The sequence below is a fragment of the Uloborus diversus genome, chromosome 4 (assembly GCF_026930045.1).
Source record: "Uloborus diversus isolate 005 chromosome 4, Udiv.v.3.1, whole genome shotgun sequence".
Lineage (NCBI taxonomy): Eukaryota > Metazoa > Arthropoda > Arachnida > Araneae > Uloboridae > Uloborus > Uloborus diversus.
In genome coordinates this window covers 112,425,887-112,452,983 of record NC_072734.1, presented here as the reverse complement: position 1 = coordinate 112,452,983, position 27,097 = coordinate 112,425,887, and the positions used below count along the sequence as shown (strand labels likewise).

The 27,097-nt window shown below is 32.5% G+C and overlaps 1 protein-coding gene across 2 annotated transcripts in view; it reads right to left on the bottom strand.

The window, feature by feature from the left end:
- The window catches only part of LOC129220199 (protein MEMO1-like), a 46,814-nt gene extending 20,008 nt beyond the window's left edge, over window positions 1-26,806 (bottom strand). Inside the window, exons 1-2 of one of the 2 annotated variants that reach the window (XM_054854564.1) lie at window positions 26,686-26,806; window positions 7,036-7,124 (exon numbers count right to left, since the gene is read on the bottom strand). In XM_054854564.1, coding sequence (XP_054710539.1) covers window positions 7,036-7,088 — 53 coding nt within the window. In that variant the 5' untranslated portion in view covers window positions 7,089-7,124; window positions 26,686-26,806. The remainder of the gene's footprint in view (window positions 1-7,035; window positions 7,125-26,685) is intronic. The other variant, XM_054854563.1, reaches the window with a different exon arrangement.
- Window positions 26,807-27,097: the final 291 nt, after the last annotated feature.

The window sequence follows — 27,097 nt, the reverse complement described above, 5'->3', positions numbered from 1 at the left end:
AGGAAAAAATACTGAAACATTTAATTAACAAAATGACCACTGGCTGTTCTATGCAAAAACTTTAGTTAGGAAAGCTTGCCCCAGGGAAGATGGCATCCCCTCTCACAATTTTACACCCCCCCCCCCCCCAACCCCCCATCCCCAAAAATGGTTTCCCTAAAATTGAGACTGAAATTCTTTTTAAATGCCTTCTTTTGAAATTTTCGCTTGTGTAGTCTCTATCATGAGTCCTCCCTCCACTTCCTCTTCCCCTGACGACACCGCTGATTTAGCTATTATTATTTGAATAAATTACCACAATATTTATTCACCAGAACCGTAACCAGACTTATGTTTCGGAGGGGGTTTTACCAAACATACTTTTTGAAACATTTATACGGTCTATTAAATTTGGCTTCATGTATATTTTATTGATTTTTGTTACAATAGATTATCAAAATGGAAGGAGGTGCTGTTCTTACAAAACACCATATTGTTACATAATAAATGAATTTCTCAATAACTACCATAAACTATCATAAGCACACAATGAGTTTGTTCAATTTCTCAGTCATACGAATTTCATTTCACAAATAAAATTGAAATAATAATTAGAAAAACAATATCATTTTTATCCCTAAAAAATAAATAAAAAAATAAAATTAATGGAAAGCATTTCTATGGATAAAAAATTTCGTAGGGGGTTTAAACCCTATAAACCACTTCCTTTGCAAATGGCCCCGTTATTCAGAAACTTTAGCAAGAGGAACCCACCCCCAAAAGTCATCCCCCCCCTGCAAATTTACCAAACACCCCCAAAAATGCAACTCTCATAATGAAACAAAATCCTTTAAAAACAACTTCTAAACTATTCTTTTTTTCTTTTAAATCATAAAATAAATTTTAAATTTACTAACTTCTCTATTTTATAACAAATTTTCAAATTCAGACTGCATATTTTAGCGAATGATATTTTAATTTGCTAAAATTTAAGCAACTTTAATAAGGAAATATGAGACACTAAGTTCTTCAAAAATCTTCTTTTGACAAATTTTACTATCCAGTTTCCTTTTTTCTTTCCAGGAACGATGAAAGGTCAAGCCAATTACTGTAATGAAATATCTGACGAAATAAAGTAAAATACGAAACAATTATTGTTAACAAACTAAAGCTCAAGTTTCAATAAATTATTTTTTTAAATAATGCTTTAAAAGCTTATAGTGTACTATATTCATTAAAGAGGAGTCATGTAATGCTTGTGCGACTTCGAAAAATAAATAAACACTCTTGGCACATATAGAACTTGTTTGAGAATCTATCTTTTACCTTGAAATAAGTTCAATCCAAAAAACGGGGCTTTAAAGCAGCGGAATTAGCATGTAATCGCCCATTTAAAACAAGTCAGATTGAGAAACAAATCGTGCTCCCTGGGCGCAGCAGCATCTGCATTTTCCGCAGATCTGACCTCACTTTTCGTCCGTCGATCGGCACACTACTCTTTTTAGGCACTATACTATCAATATGCTTTTTTGAATAGAAATTCTATTTTGAAAGTTAAAACGTTTTTTATCCTACCTATTTTGTTTTTAGCCATAAAAACAACAATTAGGATACTGAAGATATATGTACACAGTGGCACACCCACAGAGGGAGCTAAGGGGCTTAAGTCCCTCCCAGAGATCAGAAGGAATTCAGAAATGGCCTTGACCCCCTTGATCAACCAAAGAGAAGGCTTCAAATTGCATTTTTTGGCCTTTAACTTTAGAAATTATACAAAATGGTTATAAATTACTCCTGTTAAAATTACGGTCGCTGTAAAATTCTTATCTCAGTAGACTTTTCTCTCCACAGACTGGTCAACCTCTTTCAAAAAATAATAATTGCTGCAGCTTTATTTATTCAATGTTTCTTCTTTATTTGATCCTAATTAGGTTGGTGTGTATCTTTAAGGATTCAAATTTAAACTGATTTCGTAGTTCGATTGATAGATAGAGTACTGAGAACAGGAAAAAGCAATTTTATTCTTCCCTAAATTTCTAAAAAGTTTATATATGATTAAAATAAAAACTGTAACAAAACTTTCCTAATAAGAAATTATTTAAAAAATCTACATAAGACTGGGAGGAGTTGAAAAAACACTGATTTTGCCTCTCTCTTCACACATCAGATATCCTTTAAAAAATTCTAGCCCCTCCAAAGAAAAAATCCTGAGTGCGCCATTGTCTGTACACACAATTTTCTTTTTTTTCTAAGGCACACACAAATCTTAACACATGTAAAAAAGTATTTCAGAGCAGAAATCTTTAAGTTATTCATTAATGGGACCAATACAATATTGCGATTTATACTCAAAGATCTCTATATGGTGACACACAGTGATCTCAATTCCAATCACATGAACAGTAAGATTTTAATCAGAACTTTTAAAACCTAATTTTTAAGCCTGACAGTTTTGAAAATTTGAAACAAGGCAGAGTTCTAAATGTTTCAGTGCCCTGCAATTATAAAACTGTGCATGAATTTAATAAATTTTGTTGGTGCTGAATATACATTTAATGTCAGTAAGTATACATATTTTATAACATTGATTGTAGTCTTGGCACAAATATGGCTAGGCAAGTATAAAGTACATCCTATCATTCTGCAGGAAAAGTCAAATATATCATATATTGAAAACAGGGGTTTCCCATTGGATATATCCAACTCTATATATGTTGTATACTCTCAAACATTTTTTAGAAATATTATGTATATCATTGCATACACATATTATGCATAATGGATTACTAGGAGTATATCCTCAGAAAAATTGATGGGAACATCACTGATTGACACATGTAAATGAAAAGAGTTTTCATAACATTACTACACAAACATGTTTTTATAGTGTGCAATGAAGAACAAAAGATGTACTATTAATAAAATAATATGCACATTAATAAAGAAAGAAAATATTTTTAAAAAAATGCTCTTATTCTTAAGGCAATTTTGGCATCAAAGGTTGATTTAGGTGGGGGCAGGAGCCCCCAAAACATGCTTGTCGAAATCATTACATCAGTATTAAAATTTAAATATTTGCCATGTAGTTCAACTCCTGCTTTACATTTTGCAATCAAATTTAAAAAAAAAAAAATCCAGCTACTAATAATGAAATGCGGTGTGGTATTTTAGCTTATAAGTAATAACTAAACCGTGGGTGCCCAAAAGGGAGGGAGGTCATGTCTCCCCGCCCCCAAGCACATTTGGGGAATGGACATTACATTGTTGGGCACTTGTTTTTATATAAAACCATAAACAAACTCAACAATAAAAACATATTTTGCATGGAAGAAAATATTACGATGAGTTTACAAAGGAATGGGATTCCCTGTTGGACAAAGCAACCAACTGTTCGGCAAATGTCCAAGTGGTTGGTTTGCTTCCCAGGTATGGAGTGCATAGGAGTTGGTTAAACCAACGGGCTAGGTGTATGAACCTGGTACTCAAGGAAATTTGCGTTAAGCGTAGTATCAGGTTTATTGATGTGTGGAGTAAATGTAAACGAGATTGGATTGCTAGGGATGGCCTGCATCTGAGCTCTACAGGGGTCAAAATGGTTAGTGGTTTGGTTTTAGAGGCTTCAGAATCAAAAAACTAAGTTGGAATGGGGGCCTTGGTTTAAGGAGCAGAATTCGAAAGGGTACTAACTATTGGGATTTTAGTAGAAACGGAAATAGGGTGGCTAATAAGAGAAAAGATTTTAACAGTTGGGATTCAAATAATCGTGCAGCATTAAATAAAAGTAAGATGGGCTTACTTAAGGTTTTTTATACAAATGCCCGTAGTATTAGGAACAAGATGGAAGAATTGAAAAGCATAATTATAGACGAGAGGTTGGATATTATTGGAGTTACCGAGACATGGGCTACGGAAAGTGATGATGATTTATTATCTATTGCTGGGTATAATTTGTTTAGACAAGATAGAGTAGGTAAAAGAGGTGGTGGGGTTTTATTTTATGTCAGAGACACTTTAATTTGCAATGAATTGGTAATTAATGATAAACCTAATGAGATTGATATGATTTGGCTGGAGTTCATTAGTAATAAGGGCAAAAAACTACGTTTAGGGAACATTTATAGGCCACTCAACTTAAGCCAGGGTCAAGACGAACAGATGTTTAGTATTATTAGTGACATTTCTAGCAAGGGGTCAGTCATCATAATGGGAGATTTTAATTTTCCAGGAATTGATTGGAATAATTTTTACCATAGTAATAGCAGAGAAGAGGAATTTTTGAAAGTAATTGGTGACTGTTTCTTAGATCAAATTGTAACTCAAGGTACTCGACAGGACGCGATTTTGGATCTAGTTTTCTGCGACATGGAAGGCTCCGTTCAGGGGTTATGTGTAGGGGAACACATTGGAGATAGTGACCACAACAGTATTAGGTTTGGGATTAAATTTGATATGCACAAAGTAGAGAATTTCAGGTTTGTGCCCAATTTCAGAAATACTGACTTTGTGGCACTTCGGCAGAGTTTGAATGCAGTTTTTTCTTCTGGATTGGACAATAGCGATGTGAATCTTCAGTGGGCAGAGTTTAAGGAAAATCTAGCGAATACGGTTAGGGATCATGTTCCTTTTAGGAGAAAGGGTGTCAACACTAAAATTTGGCCAATGTGGTTCTCCAGGGAAACTAAAGATGCTCTAAATTACAAGCAAGCTGCTCTTCATAGGTTTAGAGAAAAAGGTCATAGTGCAGATAGGCTCCAATATTGTAAGGCAAGGCGTAAATTTAAGTATTTAGTACGGATTCAGAAAAGAGAGTTGGAGCAAAGACTGGCAGATAACATAAACAGAAATCCCAAGAGGTTTTTTGCATATGCTAATTCGGGGAAAGTTCGAAATAGTCATATTGGGCCACTGGTTGATGAGCACGGAATTTTAATTCAGGACGATAGTGATATTGGTAATGTTCTTAATAACTTTTTTTCGAGTGTTTTTAACGATAACTGTATCTCAACAGTTGACACCAACAAGACACAAGCTATAGTACAGCTTGAGGACTTTGTATTTTCCAGGGATGACGTTTTACTTCATTTAAAAAAAATTAAAGAGACTAAGGTTCCGGGGCCAGATAATATTTATCCGAAAATTTTAGTTGAATGTGCAGAGGAATTAGCAGATGTAATCGCAAACATTTTCAATGCTTCTTATAATTCGGGGACAGTGCCAGAGGACTGGAAGCTGGCTAACATTACACCGCTCTTCAAGAAAGGGTCTAAAGGGAGTGCGGGAAATTATAGACCTATGAGTATAACTTCAGTGGTTTGCAAAATTTTTGAAACATTGATGAAAATTAAGATAGTAAATTTTCTAGAGACTAATAATCTATTGACTAGTTTTCAGTACGGTTTCAGGAAAGGTAAATCTTGTGCAACTAATTTATTACATTTCTATGACAAAGTTACCATGGCATTGGACAATAAGAAGCCTGTAGATGTTGTTTACATCGATTTTCAAAACGTTTTCGATAAGGTACCGCATGTTGCTCTACTTAGCAAATTAGCTGATATAGGAATAGGAGGGAAAACTTTCATTTGGGTAAAAAACTGGCTGACCGGAAGGAAACAAAGAGTAGTTGTAAGGGGAAATTATTCTAATTGGAGAGAGGTTTTAAGTGGGGTTCCTCAAGGATCAGTGTTAGGGCCTGTTTTGTTCATTGTTTTTATGAACGATATTCACAAAAATATTTCTGGGAACATGAATTGTTTTGCCGATGATGTCAAAGTTATGGGGACTGTAGAAAATGAAGAACAAGCAAAACAGCTGCAAGAGGATCTAGATCATATTACGGAGTGGGCTGATAAATGGGGTATGGCTGTTAATGTTGGGAAATGTCAAGTGCTACATTTAGGGCATGGAAATAAGTGTACAAGTTATTATTTGCAAAGTTCAGTCATTAGTCAGGCAGACAAAGTTACTGATCTGGGGGTCTTAATAAGTCAGGATTTAAAGTCTAGCCAACAGTGCAGCATTGCTAGCAACAAAGCCAATAAGATGCTTGGGTTTATCAATAGATCTATTTCAAACAAATCTAAAGAAGTTCTTCTGCCCTTATATAGAAGTTTGGTAAGACCCCATTTGGAGTATGCTGTTCAGTTTTTGTCTCCTTATCTTAAGAAAGACATTAATGTATTGGAAAGGGTTCAAAGGCGGGCTACAAGGCTAATAAATGGACTTTCCCACTTAGATTATGATTCCAGGCTTAGAAGGCTAAAAATGTACAGTCTTGAGCAAAGAAGAGACCGAGGGGACATGATTCAGCTGTTTAAATTTATTAAAACGAATGATGTTACAGGGCTAAAGTTTAGCACTGAAAACAGGACAAGGGGTCATTGTTTTAAGCTATTTAAATCTCAGGCTAACATGGATATTAGGAAAAATTATTATTTTAGCAGGGTAGTGGAACCTTGGAACAGCTTACCGGAAGAGGTGGTAATGAGCAAAGGAGTAGACAGTTTTAAGAGGGCCATTGATCTTCACTGGGGATTGTAAATTGACTAGGACCAGTCTAGCTGGGCCCAGAGCCTGTTGCTGGTCGTCACTTTTGTATTTGTATTTGTATTAATAATCTATGGTTGAAAATAACAATACATTATCATATGTGTTAAAAATAATATAATAAATGGCAATTATTTCCATCAATCCTAATTATACTTCTAGCCCACCGTATTCTTTTTTACTAATGCATTAATAGTGCAAAAAGATCACTTGCGTCACCAATTAAAAGTATCTGTAACAGCGTTTAGTATTTGCCAAAGTTTCTACATTTTGACAAATTTGGCTTCAAGCTACCCTACAAAATCAAATCACCTCTTTTAATATATTCCTAAAGATATTATAAGAATGAATGAAATAGCAATAAACATATGCAAATGATTTAAGGGATGTTGTTGAAAATTTAGAGCAAAAAGTACAATAAGTTTTTTTTTTTTTAATGTAAAATTACTTTTTTTGTGAATATGTACCACAATGAGTTGAACAGATATATTACAAAGTAAATTTTCATACTGACGGTGCAATGATGGCCCTAGCTGGACTATGGCTTGGTTCACCTGCATCATTAAGCCAATCTTCTAATTGATTTTTTAATTCTTTACCTGAAATAAAACATTAATAATTAAGTAGAAAATTACTTTGAGCAGAAAAAGTAAACTAAAAATTAAAGTTCAACAGATACACAAATAGCAATAAAAAAAATTCTACACACATTTTGGAGTTACACGACATTTCTACAATGTTATGTGAGTTTCATGTTCTGAAAATGAGGGTTCCCTTTAACCCTGGAACATAAAAACATAAGTATACAAATCTTTACTACTATCTGATGCAGATTTTTGATCAACTAATAATAATCTGGAAAACACTAAATCAATACTTGTGATAACTTTCAAAATCTATTTGAAAAAAGGTAGAGAAGATTTTCATCTAGCAGAAAATGCAAAATAATTAGATAATACAAATACAAAAGTGACGACCAGCAACAGGCTCTGGGCCCAGCTAGACTGGTCCTGGTCAAATTACAATCCCCAGTGAAGATCAATGGCTCTCTTAAAACCATCTACTCCCTTGCTCATTACCACCTCTTCCGGTAAGCTGTTCCAAGGTTCCACTACCCTGCTAAAATAACAATTTTTCCTAATATCCATGTTAGCCTGAGATTTAAATAGCTTAAAACAATGACCCCTTGTCCTGTTTTCAGTGCTAAACTTCAGCCCCGTAACATCTTTCATTTTAATAAATTTAAACAACTGAATCATGTCCCCTCGGTCTCTTCTTTGCTCAAGACTGTACATTTTTAGCCTTCTAAGCCTGGAATCATAATCTAAGTGGGAAAGTCCATTTATTAGCCTTGTAGCCCGCCTTTGAACCCTTTCCAATACATTAATATCTTTCTTAACCACTCAAGCGGCTGCGAAGTAATATTACGTCAACGAATTTATATGTCATTAGCGGCAGCGACGTAATATTACGTTCGAAGCGTTCGGCTTTCCTGCAGAACATCAGCAGATTTTCCCCTCGCGGGAAGTGAAGGGTGAAGGAATTGATGAACAGTAGGGGCGTTAAAAGCATCTACCGCTCCTTTGTCCACCCTCCGTGTCAATTTCTCCCAGTCAGGAATCACTTGAGCATGATTTTCAACTGTCATGTTTCTTTTGAAATACTTGTACAATGTGGATTTTTTTTTTTTAATGCTTGCAAGTTTGTGAATAAAAGTAAATAAACATTTTACAATTACTTATAATGGCAATTTTAATATTTGAATAAGTTTGATTATGTAGAAAAATCTCTGAAAGGTCTTATAAATTATACAATAAAAATTGATTAAGTTTTAATGTAAAATTTGTCATCCCTAATTCTTCAGTTATTGCAGAACTGAGAACTAATATTATTTCTGTGATTTGAGTGTGCTTGGAAAAATCTTGCAGAAATGCTTTTATAGTAATTTTCATGGTAAATCTTTAACTCGTATAAAGAGTTCAATGGACCGAAAGTTTTATTCGTAGTAACGAAAATTTAGCTGCAATGGAGTTCAAGCAATATAATAGCATTTTTAAGGAAACAAAACCCTTATTTTGTTGCATTGGTTTTCGCTTATGAGGTATTACGTTTTTGAGCAATAAAAAGTTTGAAAGTTTGACGATATCAGATTTACAGTTATGTATATGATTATAAATGATTTTATTATTTTAATGTTTTGAAGCTCAAATTTAGATTAAAAAAATCATAACCTATAATTTCTTCTAAATATTTATGCACTTTAAAACCGTGAAGAATATTCCGAAACGTTCCTACAAAATAATGCGCAGCTAATGTGCTTAAATTCTGGCAGTAACGTATCGAGAGAAAAACAGCACAACAGTTTCCCGCTAAAAGACAGTAACCCTTTCCGAAATCAACATAGAATTTTTCTGAAGTATTCAGAAACCTTCTCAATAGAAGGCAATGACGTTTTAGGGAAGAAATTAGGTACTCTCTAAGAAAACGTATTTATGTTAGCTTGTTAGCTCCCTGATTTATCCCCTCAATCTGGATAAACCGTATAGTTGAACAAGGCTCAATAATCAACTCAATAAGAATTTAATAAAAACGCCGAGTATATTTTGATACTGGTAGCTAAAGATATTTTTTTCAAAACAGCAAGAAGTTTGCATTCCTGCAACTTGAAGCAATTCTGGAAACCTTTTCGCCGAGCAACTTGATTTTCGCAGAAAACTGGTGGAAACCCGTTAAATTCTAAAATGTTGCTCGGAAATAACCTGTGACGTTCAGGAATTTTCTTACAATGAAGAAGCTATTTCCACTTTTCTCCTCTCTTCATAGGTGATTTAAATTATAGCATTTGCTCTGGCGTGTTGAAAAGTAAACTAGTGAGTAATAAAAAAAACAGCAAAAATTGGTGTTTTTGGACAAAAGAACCAAAATTTGAGTTGTTTCTTAAGTTTTCGTGGGAACGGGGTGTAAAATCTTTTAAATGATGCTTCAATTGGTTTGATAAAGTATTGATGAAGTTATGGCGCTCCCACCGAAAAAAAAAAAAAGCGTTTGAGAAACAATATATATGATAATGATAATAATAATAATAACAAACAATTTCAGCTAAAGTATTGGAGAAATTCAGGTTTCAAGTTATCCTAATTTCAAATTAATTAGACTTAAATAATGCAATGTGTTCAAAAAATAAAACAAAACTATATTTTATATTGTGATTATTAGTTCGTTTTTTGGCCGAAACTAATATTGTATAGTTGAAGCTTGCAAACTTTTCTAAATAATAAAATTTTAAAGACATGCTAATATTATGTACCTTTTATTCGCCACCTCGCCCCAATTGCATAAACTGACTTAACGCCCGTATTGAGGTAGGAAAAAGTATTAAGTTGAGCTATTTTTTTGGGGGGGGGGGGCGGCTTTGGTTTCGCGTCTGCGACACACTCATGTTTAGAAGCTAAAATAATAATAATAATAAACTTTTCTTGTTACATAATAAAATTAGCAACTAAGTTTGAAGCTTGACCGTATTAAAAATAAAAAATACAAATTACCATCTATAGCAAGTATTTTGAATCAAGTCTTGCCCTAAACAAGCAGAAAATTCATAGTCTCTTAGCTCTACTGATCGTATCTAGTATTCTCTGGATTTATACCTACTTTTTCGCAACTAAATTTTAGATTAGCAGAAAAGAAATCTGATTTGGTTGAAAGTCAACACTGGTCGGAACAATAAATTTTCTCTGCAGTAGATAATCTTTTGACTTTGAATCACCAACAGGCCAATCTTAACAGTACTGCAACTATGGTCATGACGCCTTGCGCTTATCTGTCAGTGAAAGCATGCATACATTGGAAGCTCATTTGAAATACAGCAGAACCCCAAACGTACGCGATTTTCAAGTGACAGAAAAAAGTTATTGTTAATTCAAGGATATCGTTAAACCGAGGAGCATGGATTTTTAATGCAGTCGAATCCGGACCAGTGAAATTCGTCGTTAAATTGGGGAAATCTCAAATCGAAGTTATACCGTACTTCAATACAGATAATAAAAAGATGCTTCAGTTGCATAAATGTGTACTAAAATGTGTTCAAATGGGATCCGGTGAACGGGATGTGAACTAAAATATGTTCCGAATTATGTTTTGTTACAAAGAAAATGCAACAATTGTGTTCTGCTCAAGATATTTGCTTAGTTAAAACTTGGAAACTCATTTGAACAGAGATTGGAAGCACATTTGAGAATAGATTGGGGACAAATTTGAGAACAGATTTTGAGCACATCTTGGCGCACTTGTGAGATCATCCCTTTCTTTGTCACTACTGAGGGAAAGGGGGGGGGTAGCCAGATGATAGAAAAGTATTTAATGCCACATTTAAATACTAATCGTAATGGAAGTACATTTGTACATAGGCGGATTTAGGACTGAGTTCCTGGGGGGGGGGCAGGATTTTTTTTTTGAGCAACATTTTTATAACTCCCCCCCCCCTCCCATGTTTTTGTCTATGCTTTACTTTTTTGTGTTGTTTTTATTAATGTGTGTTTTCATGTTGTCCTTTTTTAAATGGCCTTAAGAGAGGGGGCTGATATCAAGAGAGTGACACAGGGCTCCCTTTTAAGTGGGAAATAGAATATCTCTAATTTTAGGGGTCCCGGGGGTTTCTCCTCCGGAAGAAATTTTGTAAAATGGATATAAAATTCAGCATTTTGAAGCCTTATAAAGGTTAATGGGACAGACAAAGAAAGTGATAACTAGATTATACAGTTGTACAGTATTGTTCAAACTTTGTAAGAAACAGCCATTTTAAGTTTGAAAGAAAAAATAAACTATAGATTTCTCTATACAACAACCTTTTTTTAATTATAAGAAATGCAGAAAATGAAAAGGAATAGAGGTAGTGTATGATTTTTTTTTTCGGGCTAAACAGATTAACAATATGCAGTAGAAGTAAGATAAAAGCAATCAATGCTAAAGAATTTTCAAAATACTGCATTAGGGATTGAATATATAGCAAGATATGAAACATGTGAGTCACAAAAATTTATTTCGAATAATATGTTACAAACGCAAGAACCATGATTTTTACATTTTTAATGCAGGATGTGGCAAGGACTGAATTTGACAAATTTTGGCATTCCTGTTCCTCTACCATTTGTTAGAAATTTTAAAATTTAAGATTTGTAGCCACATGTTTCCAAACATTCAAAGTGTTCAAGCACTTGAAAATAAAATTAGTTTTTTCAACCAATTTTCATTTTTTAAGGAACGAATCATGCAATTTGTTTTTGGGAGTTAGGGACCCACTTCAAAGCATGGGCCCTAAGCAATAGCTTGTTTATCTTATAGGCAAATTCAGCCCTGTTTGTAATTCACTCTTACCTGCAGATTTTTGCTTGATTTTCTTGTAATTTTTACAAAAATTCCTCAGTTTTCACAATTAAAGGATTTTTACGATTTTACCAATCTTTGTTAGGGTTTTTTTAGATTTTTATAAAATTTTACACAAATTTTCCAAAACTTTTGATGACTCAATTATTTAGATTTCAATAATAACAAGGACTGACTCACTTAGACTTAGATGATTATGACTTACCTTACTTTTTAAACAGTATTTATAAAGTAAGTAAAATAGTACTTTCCCACTAAGTAAAAAGATTCAATTAATCAGAATACTCAGATAACTGAAATTTATTCAGTTTGTGTTAGAATTAAATTTCTCTCTCTCAAAAAAAAAGGCGGGGGGAACTATTTTTTAGAATCTCTCAAAAAGCCAATTAATCTACTATGAACATAAATATTATGCACAAATCCGCTTTAAATGTGGACACAAATCATAACGAGTAGATCGTTCTGTTAGCGCGAATGGGGGGGGGGTCCTCCCCCATTTGCTTTAGGTTCTAATTTGTTAAAATAATCGTCAACTATTATTGAGTGTTGCAGCTTAATGTATAGCTTGTTTAGCCTATATTTTCATACACTTGCCCAAATGGTTTTCAGTCCAAAATAGTGAATTTAGACACATTTTCAGCACCCCAGTGACAGCTGCACTATTTGTATTTAATGTTAGTTAGTTTTTTTTTTTTTTTTTTTTTTTTTTTTTGTCCTTTTCTTTTCTCCCATCAGAAAAGGACATTCGCTATTCTCTTCATTTTCACTAAACTATTAAAAAAAGAAAAAAGTCATGATTTTTTTGTTTTAAGATTTTGAAAGATGTGTTGTTACTATATAAAGTCCTCTCAAAACTTTGGGGTATTGCCCTTATGCCCCCCCCCACTATAAATCCACCCATGCTCTTCTAAACTATTCAAAAAAGAAAAAATAATGATTTTTTTTATTTTTGGAAAATGTGTTATTACTACATAAAGTTCTCCCAAAACTGGGAGGGGGCATTGCCCCCCTCTGCCCCCCCATAAATCCGCCCATGCATTTGTATCAGAGATTGGCGGTGAGCTATAAGTAAATGTAAAAAAAAAGTCATAATTTTTTTAACTAGCTGCAAAACAAAAAACTATATGATAGAATATAATATAATGCAGTATAGCACCGTTGATGCGTTTTTCAAGCGACTGATATGGAATGATGCATAAATGATTTTTTTTTCTCTGGAGACAATAATTTTCGAAACAGAGACTTATCCGAAAGTTGGATAAGTCTCTATTTCGGTCTCGCTATTTTTTCTTTTGCTACGGCAGCATTCATGTAAAATTATTTTAAATTTTCAAATTTATTTTTTAATGAAAATACTTTACATATCCGAAACAGGTCAATTTTTAGGTCAATAAAAGAGGGTGAAAAATAATAATAATAATGTTAAAAATACACAAATAAATCAAGTATAATCTATTAGCTTCAGATTATAGTTCAGAGCAAATCATATTTTTTAGTTTATTAAATGATTCATCTTGGAGAACTCATTTAATGAACAAGTTCAGATAATTTTATGAAATTTTGTTAAAAGCGTTGAAGAAAATAAGCAAAGGAACGAAAGAAAGAAGTGAAAGTGTAAAAATCACTCTTGTACATGTTACACTCACAAAAGCAGTTTGTCTACTTTCTTTCTCTTGAGTACTGAAGCACTAGTGTAAGCCCCCTGAATTTGACTGACAGCAGGGTGGAGAAGATAGATAATGTGACGTATGTTGCTTTTAGAATCCATTTCCAGTTTCATTGCATTTGTGAGGAAATTTCTCTGACCGTTCAACACGTTTCTTATTAAGAGTACAAGTTTCGCCAAGTTTCTTATCCAATTTTAAAACTAATAATTATAAAGTAAACAATAAATTAGCCTTTTTACAACTTAAAATAATTTACCACAACATTTAAACCTAATCCTACAGATTGTAATTTAAAAATTTGTAAAACTATGCTGATTGCAAAAATACTGAAACACATCTATACAACTGCCAATTTAACGTGCACACTAAAGATATATTGACAGATTAATGCATACTTTTAAAAAAAATGAAATATTGTATCTATACCTATTAAATAAAATATAATTTTAAAACAATTTTCTTTATTGATGCCCATTAACCGCATTATCCACCGTTTCATGTATAAATAACATCACTATTGTTATAAGTTTTAAAACTAGAAATCATTGAAGAATGTTTAATGCAGTACATTTATATAGCTTCATTTTAAATCTCAGAAATTTTTTTAAAAACTAAACTTAATGTAATGTAACTTTCAATAAAATACATTGCAAATAAACTTTTTATTGATTGTTGAATGAATTCTGGATCCAAGGGAAGGGATCAATACACAAATTTTAAAATCAAACATACATTTCTGTTATGATATATCAAAAGGTACAATTTTGAATTAAAAAAAATATATATATATCAAATTTCAAAAGAAAATTTGCAACAATTTGTTTCTGGCCGAGGCGGTCGAATCACAGCTCAACCGCCATTTAGCCGGGGCACAAGTACATTTCACTGGCGTGCTAATCAATTTTAGATATCAATGTGAAGGAAGTGCCGGCTTATATGAGATATTTACTGCATTCAGTTTTTTTATGACTATTCTAGACTGACGATCCCAAATAGGGTGAATTTACAACTACTGAATGCAGCAAAGTTTGATAATATACTTATAACTCTTCCTAAGCTCTGACTAAGAGATGACACACACACATATATCGCATGTTTATTTCTATATGTGTGTTTGAAAACCTGTAACGCATCATTCAAAGCAGAGGATTCATTGTCCTTTAGATTGTACACATATTATCATTTGTCTGATTTCCTGAAGGGAATTGTATCTTTAACTGGAGTTTTGAGTCTGATAACATGTCTGTGAGCTTTTTAAAATCAGTTCATTTGCTATTATTTTGCAAGACGGAAAGGTATCACAGAAATATTAGAACCTGTGCGGGGAAACCCAAATTTATTTCAATAGTTAATTCAAAATCTATTTTATTTTTCTTCATCTTCTTCAGAAGTTAGCGCAGTGGTAGTGCCCAGCCTACGGCAAGGGCGGATTTCAGGGGATGGTCATGGGGGTATGACCCCCCCTAAACCATCGACACTATTATCCATTCATCATTATTTTACGTGATCATAATTTAATAATTGCATACGAGTTAGATGGATGAATGTAGCATATCATGAAAATATATCAATACGCATTGTGTTCAGATGCTTCATGAATAAAGTTGTCATCTGTAATAATTTTTAGTCTATTAAATATTTGTTTAAGTAAATATTTGAAATAATTCTTCCTTTCATTGCTTCTGATATTAATTTGAAAAAAAAATGTGCAGTTCTAGATGCCATGTTTTTTGCCGATTTGATACATTTTATTGACACCCAAACAGTGTCAGAAATTTTTCGTAACCAAAACTGAATATTTTTCAGCATGACCACCCCTCTCCCTAAAATGCTTGTCTGCATCCTCCCTTGATCTACAGCCCGTGAAGCATATGTGCTCTGTAAAAAGAAATGTGTAAGGTTACCAGGATTAATAGGTGTAACGTTACAAGAATTATGTTTTTGGTTTGGAAGGTTGTCGTAACATAAAGGCATAATCATAAGCAGATTATTCATTATTTATGAGAGTGTAAATATACATTATTAATGTATCCCTGGGCTTTTATAATGATCTTAAATGAGGAATATAAAAAATGTGAAATTCATTTATAAATTAATTAGTTGGTTAAGAACCACCCAATTTTAAGAGAAAAAATATATATATATATATATATATATTTTTTTTTTTTTTTTTTGCTGTTGTGAGATTAGTATAGAAATAATTCTGTTCTAAAAGAGACAGCTTTTTTTCTATAGCTTTCTTGGGGAAGGGTGGGATGCAGGATCTTTCGAGAAAACATGAAAAGCACCTTATTCCACTCGACGTTGAAATTGATAAGGAATTCAGTTTCTACTTATTCTAGGTTGAAAGAAAGGCATGAGTAGAAAGAGCGAGAACATTCACAATACACAATAGTTCTTATCCATGGGGTTCATTCCTGGGGGATCTTCTACCACACGTGTGTTTAGCAGGAGAGCTTGTCTCAATGGTCTAAGGTCATTTCTAACTGGTTTGTACTTACAAATACATATGACACAGAGACCTAAATTTAATAAACAAAGTGATAGAAAACTATTGTGATTGACCGATAATTGTGAATGGTTTTTGATGTTTTCAAGGCAAATCATTAATTTAAAAAAAAGTGGTTAAAAGTATCACATTTTAGAATTTACATCCAAACTTTTACATCAATCAGAATGTATCGCACAACTTTTTAACGAATTCCTTACAAAAATAAAATTGTACGAGGCATTCACAATTCCCCAGAACGGATTTGTAAATCACGTGATTTTTTGGGTAATATAGATGGTAGAGTGATAATAATAAAATCCCCAATAAATTAGCGAATTTCGTTCTGATAGTTTTCTGCCCTATCTCTATCCAGGTCGTGATTTCGAATCCCCTCCCTCCCTAACCGACGATCCTACCATTACCGTAATAATGCTAGATCTAAGTATTACTCCAAAAAAATCTAGTTCTGTGATCTTGCCATACATTCACAGTGCGTCTTACTATTCCGTCATTCGTGTTAAGTGACAAAAGGACATAAGTCTGGGACTTATGCCCTTTCTGCACTAACGAAAAATGTGACCCCTCAATAAAGTGCTTTGTTGTACAAGGATAGACTTCCCTGCTATACTAGTCGATTTCTCTACATACAAGTATGGTAAAACTAAAACCACAGCGAAATCGATTTTGAAAAAAAAAAGAAATTTGACATGCCCTTTCTGAAATAATCGATTCAAGTGTAATGTAAATTGTTATGTTAACCTTTTCTATTTGGCGCACCCCTCAAAATATTTTTTCTCGACTACAGCACTGCATATAGTGAGATCACGTTACAACGAATACTAATAAAACAAAATTTCTGTTTCAGCGAAATGATTTTTTAGTCCCAAGGTAATTGCTGTTAAATTGCTTGAATTAAATTGCTACGAAATCTCCGTTACAGCGAGCAAACACAATGTGTGGCTTCTTGAAACTCAGTAATATGGTGGTGTACCTAATATAAAGGGTTCCTCATGTCTCTGAGGGGGGGGGAGCTACGAATCAGTGGGGTAACGTAGGGGGAGGCAAAGGGGGTACTCGCCCCGGGCGGCACTATGCTAGGGGCGGCAAATTCTGTAACACTACATTAAAATTAAAAAAAAGTTTTTTTTTTTAAACGGCACTTGTCTCAAGAAATTTTTCTCGTTCAACCGCGAGCATGAAATACTGGATACTAACATGTATGTGTTGTATTGATCACTTTAGCTGATATAGTAAGACTAGAAGGGAGAGTTCAACCTCATTGAAGAGAATTATAAATATCACAAAAATCGACAAGCAGTCCGGGGCGGACTGAGTCCCCCAGAGGGCGCCAACCTTGACTACCAAAGAGCGCAAATAAATAAGTAAATAAATAAATGAATAAAAAAGAAAAGAAAAAGAAAAAAACACGAAGGTGCATAGATGGTTAGAGGGCGGAAAAATAGAAGAAAAAACGAAGACGCACACGTTCGAGGACGCAAATAAAGTGATATAAAAAAAATTTAAAATTTTGAATATTTTACATCTTGAATTCGAATTATGTATTTCAAAATCAAGATTCACGAGACGCGTAAAATGGTACTCTGTGGCGACGTGCCTTCTCGTGAAAAACGGACACTATATGTGTGATTGTAACTTCAATAAGTATAAATAATTTGGGAAGGTTTGCCACTAAAGGTCTGTGGAGTCAGCTCATATGCAACATACGGTGCTTCAAGATGTATAATTTTTTTAAAAATTGTATTCATTTTATTTAATTTATTTATGTTTTTTTTTTTTAAACGTGCACATTTTTTCGGACATGGAACTCATGGAAATGAAGCCGATATTTTGATTTTTCATCGAGAAGTACAATCGAAAGCAAATTGTGTTGGCTTAAGATTATATTAAAATGTAAAACTTGTTTTGGATAATAAAATCATGTTTTCATTCTGTAAAATACTAAAAATGTCGTTTTTTAGGTGGAGGGTGGGGGGTTGGGGCATTTAGCAGGAGAGTGTAAGAGGGGCGGCAAATTTTGTGCCTGCCCCGGGCGGCAGAAACCTACGCTACGCCGCTGCTACTTATACAAACTACACAATAATATTAATCGATAGATATAAAGAAAAAAAGTCGAAAAATGTAATTTTACTTCACATCTGTCGCTATGCCGCTCATATGTACTTATCAAAACTTCAGGGAGTAATTAAAAAAAGCCTATGACAATTCCATAACTGAATGAGCTAAGGGAATTAATTATTTGTTGCAACATAACCAACTATAAGCTATTTAAAAAGAACTGAAAAAGGAAGGGGTTTAATTCCAATTTCATTTTTCGACTTGAAATCAACTTCGGTCTACCTTTGGGAAGGAAGATTTCAGTGGTTCTTCTGAGGAAATTTCAAAAGAAAATGAAATTATAAATTACTTATCGACACAGATGCAGCACGTTCGAAGAGGAAAGGAGTAGCTAATATTGTGGAGCAAAAAACAAACATAAACATATCACCAAAAGTACTGGAAAACTTTGAAAAATTCACAATTTTACAAATTTCTCGAGAAATAAAAGACCAATTGCTCTGTAGTTTTTTGCACATAAAAAGTATATACTCCGGTTATCATTTTCCAATTAAAATTACGTCTACTAAATATTCATTTAGGGGACCAACAACAAATTGAGTTGACAAAAAAGGGTTTTTGATCATCTTTCACTGTAAATAGCGGGGAATAAGCTATAAATTTCAGAAATAAGTAAAAGAACTATGCAGCGTTTATTTTTATATTTTCGTGAAAGTATCTCTTATACGTACGGAAGATAAAAGTATTTCTTTCAAAAATACAATTTTTTTTGGACGATATTTGGCTCATAACATGCAGAGTTTTCCTTCAAACGATACTAAACTTTCAGAATATTTGACAGCGTACAAGAGAAACATAATAATAAAATGTGAAGCAAAAATATTGAAAATTCAATGAAATAGGAACGTTTAAAGCAATTATTTTTTCACTTTCTTACTATATTTCTCAAGTATGCTGTCAAATATTCTGAAAGTTTAGTAGACGGAAAACTGCGTGTTATGAGCCGAAAACCGTCAAAAACAGTTTGTATTTTTCAAAGAAATGCTTATATCTCCGTAGTTTTAAGTGATCCTTTCACCAAAATATGAAAATAAATTCTACATAGTTCTTTAACTTATTTCTGAAATTTGTTGCGCATTCCCAGCTATTTACAGTAAAAGAAGATCAAAAACCTTTTTTTGTTTCCTCATATTGTTGCTAGTCCCCTAACTGAATAGGCTTAATTTTTATTGGAAAATGATAACTGGAGTATACTTTTTATTTGAAAAAAAATTACACAGAATTAGCTTCTTTTTTTCTGGAGAAATCCGTAAAATTGAATTTTTCAAAGTGTCCCAATACTTTTGGTCACATAGTGTATGCGCGTGTCTAAGTGGGGTCATTCCGTGTCAAATCAACACACTTTTAATTAAAATTTTACCTCACCCCCCCTCAGATTTTGATAAAATTTGGCACACATATAGTGGGCACTAAGAATAACAAAAATACAAAATTTCAAATTTTTATCTTGAATAGTTTTTTGTGTACGGCCTTGTAAAGTTTTCAAAAAATCGTGAAAAAACTACAAACAAGCAATTTTCAAATTGCTCTAAAAGCTGTCAAAATTGAGTTAGAGAGGTGGGACCAGTGTTATTTTGTAGCTTTTTTAATGCTCTTTTAAGAGATATGCAACATGTCCTATGTAGTAGTAAAAAAAAATTTTTTTGGTGCAAATCAAATTTTTGATTTTGATTTTTTTCAAAAAGTACCACTTTTAAAATTTTCAAAAAAATTCTATAAATAGACAGCACTTTCATAAACTGCCATGCAAAGTTTTATGATGGGATGGTTATGGGATCTATGCCAAAAAAAAAAATTACTGACCCCTATTTTTCTTAAATACCAGATTTTGACCAAATAATAATTATTTTATTGTAGTAAAATATATTGTAGTAAATGCTTTCATGACAGATATGAATGTATTGTACTTTAAATTCTTCTTATAAAAATATTAGTAAAAATTAAGGCAAATAAAATACCAAAATTTAAAATTATATCAATTTATGCTGTATGAAATACAAATACAATAAATATTTACAATAAAATTTTCATAAAAACAGTTTTGACCAAATAATAATAATTTTAATGTAGTGATATAAGATTTTATGAAAAATCACTTGAGTAGGGGAAACTGGGAGGTTTGACCCACTTTTTACTAAGGTATTTTTTTTTTTTTTTTAAGTTTTAATAAAAAAAAATTCCTGGTTGACTTTTTTCGAAAGGAAATACATCTAAGCAACTTTTTACATTGCTGTTATTTATTTAAGTTAAAAATTATTTTCTTTATTAAAGATTTTTCAAGAGTGTTCAAACTGGGTCAAACCTCCCCACTTGAGGGACGTTTGACATACCATAAGAGAGGTTTGACATAAAACTATATATACCCTATATATAATATACATTAAATTGTTTATGAAATAAACACTCTGTGCTCATATAAATTCATAAAACCTATATTTCTAGGCTATATATAAACTATGGTTTTGGGGCAAAACTGCTAGTTCTGTATAACATAATGATGTTTTAGAAATCGACAATACAAGTTGAACATACTTTTGTTGTTTGGTGAATACATGAATAGTTATCATTAGTCAACAGCTTTACAATAATTAACAGATTTTTTAAGCCTTTACATTTATGAGTGATAAAGAAGGGTGAGAATTATTTTAACTTCATTGAAAAATCACTACTAACTTAAAAAAGGTTAAAGAAGTGAAATTGTTGAGTATAAATCAGATTTTATGTAAAGAAGGAGGTCTATGTTCAGAAGTTCACTGTTTAAATTTTGAAAAAGCCAATTGGGTTTGGTCTATATCATTTTCTAGAAGAACGTAAGTTCTTCCTGTTGGAGTAACAGGGTCCACTCTTGTTAGTATGTTCACAACAGAGACCCACATTACATCTGAATGCCTGGGGTAGGAAAAAGATTTGGTTGGTCCACTTGGATAAAGAAAAGCAATTTTAACTTCATCTTGTTCTTCGTTTTTTTCTAAACTAAAAATTAAAAAAACGAAGAACAAGATGAAGTTAAAATTGCTTTTCTTTATCCAAGTGTACCAACCAAATCTTTTTCCTACCCCAGGCATTCAGATGTAATGTGGGTCTCTGTTGTGAACATACTAACAAGAGTGGACCCTGTTACTCCAACAGGAAGAACTTACGTTCTTCTAGAAAATGATATAGACCAAACCCAATTGGCTTTTTCAAAATTTAAACAGTGAACTTCTGAACATAGACCTCCTTCTTTACATAAAATCTGATTTATACTCAACAATTTCACTTCTTTAACCTTTTTTAAGTTAGTAGTGATTTTTCAATGAAGTTAAAATAATTCTCACCCTTCTTTATCACTCATAAATGTAAAGGCTTATAAAATCTGTTAATTATTGTAAAGCTGTTGACTAATGATAACTATTCATGTATTCACCAAACAACAAAAGTATGTTCAACTTGTATTGTCGATTTCTAAAACATCATTATGTTATACAGAACTAGCAGTTTTGCCCCAAAACCATAGTATATATATAGCCTAGAAATATAGGTTTTATGAATTTATATGAGCACAGAGTGTTTATTTCATAAACAATTTAATGTATATTATATATAGGGTATATATAGTTTTATGTCAATCCTCTCTTATGGTGTGTCAAACGTCCCTCAAGTGGGGGAGGTTTGACCCAGTTTGAACACTCTTGAAAAATCTTTAATAAAGAAAATAATTTTTAACTTAAATAAATAACAGCAATGTAAAAAGTTGCTTAGATGTATTTCCTTTCGAAAAAAGTCAACCAGGAATTTTTTTTTATTAAAACTTTAAAAAAAAAAAAATACCTTAGTAAAAAGTGGGTCAAACCTCCCAGTTTCCCCTACTCAAGTGATTTTTCATAAAATCTTATATCACTACATTAAAATTATTATTATTTGGTCAAAACTGTTTTTATGAAAATTTTATCGTAAATATTTATTGTATTTGTATTTCATACAGCATAAATTGATATAATTTTAAATTTTGGTATTTTATTTGCCTTAATTTTTACTAATATTTTTATAAGAAGAATTTAAAGTACAATACATTCATATCTGTCATGAAAGCATTTACTACAATATATTTTACTACAATAAAATAATTATTATTTGGTCAGAATATGGTATTTAAGAAAAATAGGGGGTCAGTAATTTTTTTTTTGGCATAGATCCCATAACCATCCCATCATAAAACTTTGCATGGCAGTTTATGAAAGTACTGTCTATTTATAGAATTTTTTTGAAAATTTTAAAAGTGGTACTTTTTGAAAAAAATCAAAATCAAAAATTTGATTTGCACCAAAAAAATTTTTTTTTTTTACTACTACATAGGACATGTTGCATATCTCTTAAAAGAGCATTAAAAAAGCTACAAAATAACACCGGGTCCCACCTCTCTAACTCAATTTTGACAGCTTTTAGAGCAATTTGAAAATTGCTTGTTTGTAGTTTTTTCACGAATTTTTGAAAACTTTACAAGGCCGTACACAAAAAACTATTCAAGATAAAAATTTGAAAATTTTGTATTTTTGTTATTCTTAGTGCAAACTATATGTGTGCCAAATTTTATCAAAATCTGAGGGGGGGTGAGGTAAAATGGGTGTGTTGAGTTGACATGGAATGACCCAGTGTTGATGTGTAATATTATACACACATTGCGTTGAAAAGCATAGCAACATGATGTTGTTTCAGAAGAACGAAGCCAAGCGTTTAAGTATCTGTTTTCAATGCTTTTCAAATTCCTTCTCTTTTACACCCTTCTACAACTGACCGTCGAACACGCCCAGGAATGGGGAGCATTAGAAGTCACTCGTGCAAACTAAAAGGCAGGCGTGGTCGAAGAAATCCTTGGCACTTTCCAGGGGGAGAAGCAGAGTTCCAATATGTGCTGCAGTGAAACTAACGTGCGAAATCCTGCTGCAATACGGCTATAATTTTTCCTTGAATTAGGGCCGCCAAAGTGGTTAAGATAAGGAGACCAAAACTGAACAGCATACTCCAAATGGGGTCTTACCAAACTTCTATATAGAAGGGCAGAAGAACTTCTTTAGATTGAAAGATAATAAATAATTACATTAAAATATTAAATATTGAGAATATTTTTAGGAATATTGAAGCAAAATTTAAGAAAAAGTACCCAGTCAAAGTAACATTCAAGTACATTAGTATCTTTAAAATATATTTTTTTACCAGGAGAATCACTTCCCCCTTTTTTTCCATAAAGGCTGCCAATATTTACAAAAAAGATCAAAACATACAGGGAAGTAGCAAGTAGTGTCTATCTTTGGAATGATTTATAATAAAAGCAAAATGTTTCTTATGATTTGAAAAAATAAAATAAAATAAAAATTACAAAAATGCTGAATCTTTTTTTTTTTTTTTTTGGAAATCCATTCCAATTCCTGAACAAAGAAAAGTTTCTCTTGCTCACTTTACCACTGATACTATAATTGACATGTGAGGCATTTTTCAAACTAAATATCAACAAAAAATTCAGAGATTATTTAATTAATTACACATAAGATCGGAACCAGAAAATATATTTAAAAAGAAAAAAGATGTTTGAAAATGAATACTTCTTAGTTTATCTTTCTTAAACAAATGAACACTCATTTATAGCATTAAAAAATAAAACTTTCTTTTCCATAATTCTTTTTTTTTAATGCTCATATCAATTGGATTGTAATTTTGCAGCTTAGTTTAAAGCATGTTTTTTCCCGGAAAAGAAATCTTTATACAATGTATGGTATTTTGATAAGTCAATTTAGAAAGGAGAAGAATTAAATTGAGTCAATATTGCCAATTTTTGTATGTTTTTGTTTATGCCTTATCATAAGCAACAGTAATAGCTTCAAAAAAGGCATTGCACATTTAAGTGAGGCGAGTAGCGAAAATCAATAGTTCAACACAAATATTTTTTAACTTTTTAAATTTACGTATTTGGTGCTAAATATTGCAGTTATATAAAGATCATTGCAATTTCTAAAATGTTCATAAAACATTTACACATGGAACATTTTGTGCAATAAAGGGTGGGGGGGGGGGGGTGACACTTGGGATTTGGGAAGAAACTTTTTAAAAATGTTCTTGAACTTACAAAAAGGGATAAACACTAAACTCCCCTAGTTGCTGTTCTTGAGCCAGACCTCCACATAATTGTCAGTAACTCCTAGAATTGCTTAAAAAATTAATATTGCAATATTCTTTTTTTTTTTTTTTTTTTTTGATAAAATTTATGCTTTAAATAAATTCCTGCATCCATTTTCATTGTAGCGCAAATAATACAAAATATGACGAAGGTTTAATAGTATTTAATACAAAATATATTATACAGGGTGTTCCATTTTATCCTGCAAGACCTTTATTTTCACAACCCTTAGTCCTAGATGTATAGTTCCAATTGCAAAAAATGTTCAAAATCAGATGCAGAGTTAAGATATAGAAAGTTTGAAGTGAAAATAAAAATGACTTCAAAAAATACATAATTGAACTTTTTATACAGGCCCCAGGTTCCCTAACTTATCTTCAAGGAAATAATCTCCATTGAAAAATAATTCCAGCACAAAAAGTTTGAAATTAGTACAGTGCCCGCCGCTTATTAAAATCACATTCGTTCTGAGGACATTTGATTTTATAAAGCGGCTGATTTTATAAACAGGCACACATCCACTGAAAAAAATATAAGGTTTTTAAGTATAAATACTCTAAAAAAGAAATAAATTACGATTAGTTGTATTTTATTTTTAGTCTAGTTGTATTGTATTATTTTAGTTCAATTGCAAAATACAGTGGACATTTTAACTTACATAAGGTACATTTTTAAAATGTCAGAAGGGACTTATTGTTGTTTGAGTAAGAGAGTTTGAAAGTAAGGATTGAGAAATCCCTAATTTAATTCCAGCATCACACTAACTACATTTAGGAAGCTTGTCATACTTATTCAGAATTTCGAATTAATCTTTCACACTCAAGTCATCACGACTTGCTAGCTAACAATTTTAACTCAACTGTAAAAATGAACTGTCAACCCCTGTAGATAGCTGAATGAGCACGAACTGATTGAAACTCAGTGGTCAGTGAGCAGGGCTGCAAGTCAAAACAGATCTGCGAAGTGGAAACAGGCAGCACCAACTAAATATATGGCTCTATTCCTATTCCTATTCAGAGTCACAACTGACTACAACTGTATTTATGTCGAGGACTGCATACTAAGTGTCTTGCCTCCATTATTTTATATACCGATAGATGGCGGCACCATCACCGGATCGAACAGTTAATGAGAATTTAGAACTAGTCCAGGAGCTAATAGCTACCTGGTGCTAGCACCCCCAGAGGTATCGTTTCACTTGGAAGACATTGAAACCACGAGCATATTTAACGTCGCCCAGTCCCCTTTAATGACGACGGTGGATCTTCGACCATCGAGGTTTGAACTCAGGACCCTTCGGCCCCGAATCCGACACTCTACCGATCGGGCTACCACAGCCTAATATATGGCTCTGAAACAGTTCTCTTGTGGTTGCTTCATTTTTCTTCTTTTTTTTTTTTTTTTCATTCAACTCCCCAAGAAAAAAACGTACAACCTTCACCTTTTTTTTTTTCGTTTTTGTTTATGTGAATTTGTTATTTTATTAATGCTGCACTATTTTAAATCTTGAAAGAAAAAATAAAATCCTGGTTCTATTCAGAGAAAAATTAACAGATGATCTCCAAAAGTTTGATTTTATAAAACGGCGAGGATGATTTTATTAAAGCATAATTCTAACATGTTTTGAGATAGTAATGATTCTGTTCTTCCAGATTTGATTTTATAAAGCAGCTGATTTTATAATCCAGTGATTTTATTAGTGGCGGGCACTGTACAGCCAATATTCACCAAGATATGAAACTCAGCATTTTGTGACTTACACCACTTTTCACTCGCCGTCAATAACAGTTAACCAGTTAACAAGTGTTTAAAATTATATGTGCGCATAGAGTGTGGTTTTTCAAAGATTTCGAGGTTTTGTAGTGTGTTTTTGCGTATCACATCGCAACATTTGCATTTATTTTTGAATAGCAATGAGAAACATAAATCTTTAATTTTTTTACTTGACGACCAGTTATTCTTCTGAAAGAGCGATAAGTTCCAATCTCATCTTCTGTTATGGTCCCTTAAAACTTTGAATTGGAATATCTCCTTGAGTTTTGGTTGCACAAATGTCAAGTTTTTTGTGTCTTTTATAGTTTTCAATGGAGATTATTTCCCTAAATATGAGTTAGGACACCTGGGGCCCGTATAAACAGTTAAATTTTGTATTTTGAGACTTATTTTTATTTTCACTTCAAACTTTCAATATCTTAGCTCTGCATCTGATTTTGAACATTTTTGCAATAAGAAGTAAACATCTAGGACTAACGGGTTGCGAAAATAAAGGTTTTGCAAGTTTAACGGAACACCCTGTATACGCACACTGCTTTTGACATCGAATAAATACTAACCTGAACTAACATACCAACTTCCTGCATGACGAGCTTGCCTTGTGCACATTTGAGAAGACATTGCTTTTCTTCAAATCAAATAATAAAACAAAAAGAGTAAATTTCTAAGGGGGGGGGGGGAGATTGGCTGACTACACGTTGTTACAGAAATATTCGAAATATAAATAAGGAAATCGGTCAATGCAGGAACGATCCTGACAGATAAACGGGAGGGCAACCCTATATTTTGGCGCTAAATGATATCATTCTCAAACTTGGCGACAAGGATTCTTCCTGTACCTCGTGCGTGGTTTAAAAAATGGCTTGAAGAATGTAGTAATGAGTAATGTGTTAATGTATTTATTATGATGAGATTTTTACAATTAAATATGCATGAAAGTAAGTGAAACATTTTCTTGGATGTGACTATATT